General features: G+C 43.0%; 1 protein-coding gene across 1 annotated transcript in view; it reads right to left on the bottom strand.

The window, feature by feature from the left end:
* Positions 1-6,325: 6,325 nt before the first annotated feature.
* CD38 (CD38 molecule) overlaps positions 6,326-8,881 on the bottom strand; it is a 22,971-nt gene continuing 20,415 nt past the window's right edge. Inside the window, exons 7-8 of the mRNA XM_010142779.1 lie at positions 8,288-8,374; positions 6,326-6,420 (exon numbers count right to left, since the gene is read on the bottom strand). Coding sequence (XP_010141081.1) covers positions 6,339-6,420; positions 8,288-8,374 — 169 coding nt within the window. The 3' untranslated portion in view covers positions 6,326-6,338. The remainder of the gene's footprint in view (positions 6,421-8,287; positions 8,375-8,881) is intronic.

Consider the following 8,881-nt stretch of genomic DNA (forward strand, 5'->3'; position numbering starts at 1 on the left):
AGTTTATCGTTTCTCCCATTCAGGCAGGAAATCTCAAATTTGGGGATTGAATTTTTTACCCAGTGTCACACAGCAACTCCCTAGCAGCTCTAGAAATGAATCCCTATCTACACTATCTACACAGGGCATTCAATACAGCTACAGCTCGAAGAAAAATGTAGTTGGTTAATGAAAAAAGCACTCAAGAATCCCTGGACTTGTTTAACTTATCCAGCCACTCTTTCACTTCTTCATGTGAAGCAGCCCTACATATCACATATCAATCACATGTCACAAGTCACATGTCACATATAAGTGTCTGATATTACTCATGAAAGTTATGAGCCTCTGGTGAAAAATTGCGGAAGCTGTCACTGTCTCCCGGCACCCTGTTTTTAGCAGTATTATTAGTGCAAGGAGTGAGCTACTATCCATATTATTGTTTTGCTTATTTCTGTCATTTATGTCTCTCTAGACCACTTCTTAGTCTTTTCCTAATGTTTGCCTGCTGAAAACCAAATGCATAGCCACATACAGATGTTGCTAAAAGTCTGACTTCAGGGGACACAAAGCCAGCTCATTCTGGTCACCTCACAATGCATGTGGCATATTACAGCACAAAACCAGGGTTCTGCATAGGGCCGCGTTGTCAGGAAGTTCATCTATCCCTGTGCAGCTCCAATTGACTGTTTACTGAATTATACATCCCCTCTGTGTCTGACCCACAGAGAATGTAATTTTGGTAATGTTCTCAGCAAGGAGATCTTTTGCTCGAGCTCCTAAGACCTCAGACCTCAGCTGCCCAAGCCCCCGGTCTAATTGCAATGCAGTGCTATTGATTTGATTAGAAAAGGAGGAATGGAAGAAAGATTTTCCCTGGAGTTTTTCACAGTCCATTGCAAACTATCAGTGTAACTCTCCTATATTGACTGGATTTTCAATTTCAATGAGAAGAAACCGTTTAAGCTACTTTTTAAGCTATTTGTGTTTTTTAAGTTGTATTTTTCCTCCATTAGGAAATAGGAAAGAAACTGTTAGGATTTCTGCCATAGTGGCATTAGGCAATTTTGACTGTGATTCTGAAACTAAATTGGCAAAAAACCCCTAAGGAAGTAGTAAGGCAGTACAGCATGTGCACAAAAGGAAAACCCTAGAGCAGGCATATATGGTCTCAGTCTTGAAAATGGAGGCAGCCAACAGAACACCACCTGTGAAATGGAGGCAGCAGATCAACAGCCGCATTTTTGTTTCCTAGCGCTATACTAGATTTCCTAACTGACTGCATTTGATGTGCTTGAAAGAATGCCTTATGACACAGTCAGCCCCTGAAAAGGTCAACGAATTCTAAAATTGTGGCTTTGCATACTCGGGAAATTGTGAAAATGTGATTTCAGATATTTTGCAAAAACATTTCCCCTGCTGTATGTAAGAGGAAGTTTAGATGCCTTTTTCTGTGTAGGAATATTTCTCACAGAAAAACATTTAAAGGTTGGGCTTTGTTTTATACAACTTCAGTCACCTGGAAGCTAGTTTTATAAATTTGAGCTAATAATCTAGGCAGCTTTAATGGGCGGGGAGAGAGATAAGAAGCTTGTGTTGGAGCACACACCATCCCTACTGTCTTGTTTCCCCCAGGGCAGAGTGGGGTGACTGCTTTCGTTTGTCCCTTTGACTATAGAGAAAGCTTGTACGATCAGGTGACTGACCTTAAAGGGTATGTATGAACGCTATCTAAAGTGTTTAGTATGGATTTTAACCCTCTCCGCTCTACTGTCCCTCAGCACACACCCAAATCCCAGCAGTGAAATGAATCCGGGCTAAGATGGCTGTGAAACGGCTGTGGAAGTGCTCTGTGGGCTCTGCTGACCTGGGCAAGCAGTGCCACACAAGACACCAGGAACTGTGAGCAGGCAGCTGCCCTCTCTTTTTCATGAAGTAGCAATGAGAATAAATGTTCAGTTTGAAACAAGAATCTCCCGTTAGTTCACACTTTTCCAGATGGATCAAAGCTTTTTTTTTTTCCAAGCAGGGAAAAAAACTATTGTCCCAGACTATTTGCCTGTCCTGGTTCATTAGGAGTTTCATAAAACATTTGTGCTGGCAGAACGGAGGGATGATGCTGCTGCAAAATAAAGGAGTGAACTGGAAAGGCTGCATGGGGACTGCTTAAGGCTGCACAGCTCACTGTGTCTTAGCCAAACTCTGAATCCAGCCCTTCGACTTCAAGGACAGGTAGATGTACCCTCAAGGTCATAGGGGAGTGGGCAGAACGGTGGTTTTGATCCACCTACCTAGCTAGCTCTTTTACATATCTTTTTCTTATGCTACTGCAGCTCCTGGTGTGTTTTCTGTGGGTTTGTTTCTGGCATTCAGCCACACTATTTGTTTTTATCTTTTCGCCAGCCTTCATGTTTTGCATGCAAAGCATTTCCTTTGGCTTAGCCTTTCTCATTGTATTACTCCCTTCAATCTATTTAATAGGAAGGATCAACCTCTTAATACATCTAATTAATTGTTGTCTTAAGCTTGTAAATGAGTTTCTGAGATGCAGCTTGTTTGCAGGGTTTACTACCTGAAGGCTTGATGATCTCTTTTTCTGCTCTTTCTACAGGGTTCTTTCATGCAAGACAATGTCTGAGGGTCACTGTTTCGATTACCAGGTACACACATGAAGGGCAGAACAAATCAAGTGAGGGGAAACTTCTCCCTCTGCCTGACAGACCCTGCAGTGAGTCCTACCCAAAAGCACTCCCCTATTGCCAGTGCCGAGGGGGACCCAGGTCCACTGCACTATATGCTGCCAATACACATGTAAACAGAAGCAAACCCCTCTCTCCAGTGACTTCTCCCCATAGATTATGCTCTGCTATCTGCTCTATCCCCACAGACGAGCTCTGCTCTAAGAATTTTGGACTCCCAAAAGCAGCATAACAGCTTAAAAATACAGTTTAAAAATCCCAACCAACCAGATGCTGAGGGTAAGGTTTATTGCCCTTCACGTTTTTAAGTCTATTTCCATTTTAAAATTTTTCTCTAGACTCCTGAAGGCTGTTATTTTAAATGAAATCCTACTGTCACAGTCATTAATTTCACCCATGTCCCTACTAGCCGAGAGCTAATGACCCCTCAGGGTGATCTCAGGGAGGTTCAGGAGACTGAAGTGGTGCATGAGGACAGCCACCTGGGGTTAGCCAAGAGGAACCATGAGGTCTATGGGCCTAAGTGGAATTCCAGCTGTTGGCTCACCATCCTGTTGAGCCTCCTGACCCTAGGAGAGGCTGGTATGTTTTAAATAAAACACAAGGGAAAGCAATGACTAGCAAGGAGAACAAATAGTTCTGTATTTAACTTGTTTCTTAATCTCAAAAGTAAGTTTAATAATTGCAGGCTCTTGTCAGGTGTAAGTACATCAAAGACGAGGGGAGCAGCAATGCTGTTCACAGAGGTAGCTTTCCCAGGGCTGTGTGGTTCTGGGAGTGCATAACATTGATATCACCTTATCACCCAGTGATTCAGATTCCTCTCGGGTTTCTGGGCAGTGCTCCTTGGCAGTGTTTGCTATGGGCCTGGAGCACAAGCTAGCCCGTTTATCTTGAACAAGTTGTGACAGAAGTTAGATTCGTCAGACTGAAAGTATATTTTCAAAACCCAACATGTTTCAAACTATATTAAGAAACGTTTCTTCCATGCAGTGGAAAAACCACATAGATTATTTTTCCTTTTATTAAGTTTTCTGTGAATTTGAGACACTTTGTAATGGTTTGGGAGGTTTTTTTCATTTATAAATTTTCAGCAGACCAATAGATTGGGAATTACACTTGTCTGGTAGGGCATGTCTGCATGGCATTTCAAAGATATGATCGTGGATAATAAAAATCCTTGTTGGAAATGAGCTCATTCGTGTTCTGCCATGTATGTCATCTGAGCAGCACAGACTTGAGTGTAGGTTAGTGGGCCAGATGTACACCTACAGTGCATCTGTACTACTAAATAAAGTGCACCAACTATGTTAATGCTCCCGCTTTAAGGGCAAGCAGCAGGACACAGTAGATGAAACCAAGCTCTGTGGACCTTGGAAGTGGTATTGGCGAAAGGGGCTGAGGAGATTCAGAGCAACTGTACTTGAGCCGACCCTTCTCCCTTTGCAAGTGCTAATGAGGGGGAAAGCAAATGAGCCATTAGTGTCCTGCACCCTCTTCCTAGTACATCCACCTGCAAGTCCACAAAATTTGCAGCCCCTCTTGCAGCAGAATAACCAGTCAGAATGAAACAAGGCAATCGCAACTTCAGTTGTTTCTCTAACATTAATTGTGTTTGTTGCCAAGTTTCCCTGTAAAGGTGTGTCCTTTTACATACCTTTAAGAGAAAGACTTTTCACTGGGATATCGGTCATGCCAATCACCTGTGTAACAGAGCTGTCATTTTCTCCAGAACAGTTGCCAGTATTAAGCGAGCACCTCAGCTTTCAAAACCACAGATTTCCTTCCTAGCATTTTGCTACTTAACGACTGATAAGAACAGTCTTTCTTAACTAATATGGCTGAGAACAACATACATATCTGGATGTTGTGTTCAAGATAAAGACACGGGCTATCTCACTTCCAGCCACCTAGAAAGACAATGACTTCTCTGTATAAGATGGAAAGTGATGTAGCAAGAGTACAGTCTGAGAAGGAAAGGAGCTGTCACCCTTCCCTGCTCTCCTGGGTGGGTATATGTGGAGTTTCGTAAGTTGAATGAATTTCTGAGTTATTTTTAGGAAGTGGCATATTTTCATGTTCAGTCTGAAATTAAGTAGAATGTGAAACTGAATTAACAATGTTTGTCATCAGGAATTTTATTATAGATGGCAATTTTGCAGTCAACATTTTATATTACAATAGAAGAGGTATGAAAGTGAGCATGAAGATAAACTCTTGATCTATAGTCAGAACTAATCTGTTTGGAAGCATTGGTATGTGTCTGTTGATGCATCTAAGTAGTTACATAACAGAGTGCAAATAAAAATACATTTCACTTAATGTAAATATCACAGGTGAGGTCTCGGGTGTGTTCCAGCTATGCTCAATGCAGGCCTGTGTATTACAGAGAAAAGCTTTATTTAGAGACGTTCAAAATTACACCAGCTTGTGTAGTTCCATAAAGATGCTTCGTACTCTGGGGAGTCACTAAAACATACAGCATTATAACCCTGTGCCTGTGGCATTATGGACACCTGATGGATTGCCTAATGAAATAGCAATTGCTGGTTACGCTGGCACTGCAACACCTAGGAGTGTGCAAAGCCTGCTCTGTTCTCCTAGTGGCAATGGCACTGCACAATGCGCAACAGCCAGGGCCACCAGCTGACCTCATATCTTTGTTTTGTTATACACACTGCCCTTGACGACGCATATGAGACCAGCAAAACAGAAATTACAGGAAATCAATGAAGCCTGCTGTTTCAGCATACTACAGCACATCTGTGCTTGTGAATTATACCACAAGGCATCACATTTCATCTCAAAACAGAGGTCAAAAGAGGGTCCTTACTGTGGCAGCCTTTTGATGTTTGTCTCTATTCCAGTGGACAGCCAAGCTGTGGCCCCAGGGACCTTTTACGAAAGTTGAAGGCTCATCGTTACTGCTATCTTAAGAGTAAAACGTAATCTGAACTGGTATTTCCAGTAGATTTTAATGGGGATGAGTCAGTCTTGCTATTTTCTCTCCCCAGCTACACTGCAGGCCTATTCTTACAGATGCTGGCAGCCCTCTGAGCTGTCTGCTTTTTTCTTAGCTCAGCCCAGCCACTGTGATGCCCACTAAAAGGTAAGAACTGCTCTGCCTCTTCCATCATTTGCTTTACCCGCACGGAGGTGCCACAGCACCTTGGAGAAACATGATTTATACCACATGCCACTGGGCAATGCTCCCCTCTGGGAGGTGCTGGACTGGGATGCAGAGAGAGTGTAGCACGCTCCAGTCATTTCCCATCCAGCCCTCCAGTGGGAAGGAAGCCAAGCTCTGATCCAGGTAAGTGCTGCCTCTGCGGGACTCTGTGCATGCCCCAGGGAATCCCTGCTCTGAGCCTCTGGGCACAAGGGAAGCTGCACAAGAGGGTGCAAACCAGGGCCAAGCATCCACCCTCAACCACTGAACATGCCCCTGGCCCCTCTCAGTAGGTTTGTGTGCATGTGTGTACAGTAGTCACACCTAAAGTATCCTCTCCTGCTATTTGGCTGTTAGTATCACAGCAAGGATTTCTGGTTACAGGCTCTGTACACACCACGCTACTATTTATCGCTCTAAGATATGTAGCCACATCTTCCCAGCTTTACACACAAATACCCAAATTCTTCGGTAATGCGGAGGACTCTGTTTCATGGAGTTGCTGGGGTGCTGGTGCAAAGCCTGCAGTCTCTGTGGTCAGGGTTATGCACACACTGAAGGAGCTGAACTGGCCTGTGATAAGATGTAAAAACAAACAAATGTTTAGCAACCACTTTGTAAGTACAGCAGAGTAACTCTACAGTTACCAAACACAACATGAAGTGCACGATGCATCTGCGCTCATCAAGAGGGTGTCTTAGGGTAATTTTTCTTTAGATCTTGCTGCAGAAAGATAACTCTGGTTCTTACAGGGACTAGGGGCAAAAGGAAGTGAGTACAAAATAAAGTACGGTGTGAACTCACAGCACGTCAGCTACACTCTGATTACAAAAATAATTACAAAAAAGAAGTAAGATCTCTTGTGCAGACTACGGAGTTGCTGCCTTGATGGAAATTCACCATCTTGCTTACTCAGTGGTAACTTCTGCTGCTACAACGTAAAGATGTTGCTAACGGTGTCAGATGTGATTAGATTTTTTGCTAGAAGTATATCCAGTAAATCTAATTTTTTTTAGTTACTTCTGGAAGACACTGCTGACATGGAGAAAAGCAAGAGAAAATGATCACCATCAATTGCTACACGGCATGAAAAGCCAGATGCTCAGCTGATACAGGCCCACATAGTTCTGCTTGCAGTGACTTCAGGAGAGTAAAGCAAACTTCTCCAGTTTAATCTGAAGAGTTTTACTGCATATTTTATTATTGCTCTGTATATAAAATAGTAAGATTGTTTGTGTTGCTCTACACAGTTGTTTATGTCTATGTTATTTGAGATCTACTTATTATTCTGTATTACGAAGCAAGTTGTGACCCACAGCAAGGGTGTGTCACAACTCTTCATGATGTGTTACAGGTTCCTCCTTACACTGACCCACGAGAGATCTAAGCTACCACATATTTCCTCTTCCTCCCTGCCCCCTTAGCTTACTACATCACAGGCTGAAATAATCTGTACCTACTTACAGGTCCTGGGAGTGTTGGTTAAAGGCTGCATTTACTCAAAAAGAAAGTGAGGACACCAGTATAACAATCTGGCAGATTTATGAGCCACACCAGTGTTAGTTTTTTCACAATGTACAGAGCACCCATTAATCAGGTTCAGCACTACCTAAACGGGAATACATTGCTCTGCCTTCAGGATTAAAGTCCTATCGCCAGATGAGGCATTTCTCTCCTTTGCAGACCAACTTTTCCTTATTTAAAAGTAATGTCACAAACTCTGTAGTTTATAGAATTTCTCCTTCACCTTGGAAATGTTCCTATCCAAGTATGAGTTCTTCACCCTGAAAAGCTGTCCTGACAGATAAGATAGAAGTAATATTGAACCTTTGCTGCTTTTCTAATGTCACTAAAGAACACTTTTGCACTGTGTGAAGGACTCTGAACCCACACAGAGGGATAAAGGGTCTCAGGTGCTTGTATTTCCTCAGCAGGCTGATAAGAGATTTCAGGCAACTCTGACATTGGGTTGCTCTTTCCTGGACTCCTGACAATGGTGAATGATAGTAATTAATAATGCTTAATATGTCTCATGCCTCACTGTCTGACAACACAGCGGGACAGAAAGTAAGCTCAAGCTATAGTGAAGGAAGTTATCTGCAGCAACAGGGAGGAAGGCTGCCTATTTGGTTCGGATTATTGTAGGTAAAAGCCCAGTCAAACAAAAATCTGTTGAAGGAGGCTGGATTGCTCCTTCCCTGAAGGCAACTGAACATGCTCAAAGGCAAGTGTAGGGCAGAGAGCAAGACCCAGGCCCAGGCAACACAAGGTTTGCAGCACGAGTAGAAGCTCCTGAGAAGCACACAGCCCCACTGACGGGATGTGATGGCAGTACAAGGGGAGTCGGCTCTAGCTAGCTGTAAACATATATTAAGTAACAAGGGATATGCAATAGTAGTTTTATGTTAGCAAGTTATCACCAATAAGAGCAGGTAATTACCTGTAATTGTCTTCACAGGTGATCTTAAAATTTCGTTCTTCTAAGATGGTTTTTAACCTCTGTATGGAATGACCTGAACAGGATTCACTGGACAGAAAATATTTTGTTACTTGCATTCCCTGTGTACAAAAGGCTCAGCTAAATTCCATACTATGTCACTCTGCTTTATTTCAGGTAAGATTCTTTAAAAGCTTGTTTGCTAATGTGCTGTGAGGTCCTTTGGGTTTCTGGAGTTTTGACCACCTTTGAGCCTTTGCTGGTAGAAACCATGTGATGGTCAGTTGTGAATCTTGCACAAGAACTTTGTGCAGGAAGCTGTCTGTGGGAAATAACCCAGTTCCAGTCATAGCTCAGCGTGCTCTAGAACTGCTCTAGAGCTGCTGGTGACCTCCATCCACAGGAACACAATACGAGGCTCATTCAAACCTGTGGGAGGACAAAGGGATCAAGTCCTCCGTGTAATGAGAAAGAGCCAATCATGAAAACAAGCAGCTCAGACCCAGGTAGATTGCAAGATAGGAAGAAGCAGATAGAGGACATGGGAGGAAGCAGGCTATGAGCACCTCTTATCTGTTTGTCTCAGTCTGTGGCTGC

Source organism: Buceros rhinoceros, unplaced genomic scaffold, assembly GCF_000710305.1.
Source record: "Buceros rhinoceros silvestris isolate BGI_N320 unplaced genomic scaffold, ASM71030v1 scaffold10759, whole genome shotgun sequence".
NCBI lineage: Eukaryota > Metazoa > Chordata > Aves > Bucerotiformes > Bucerotidae > Buceros > Buceros rhinoceros.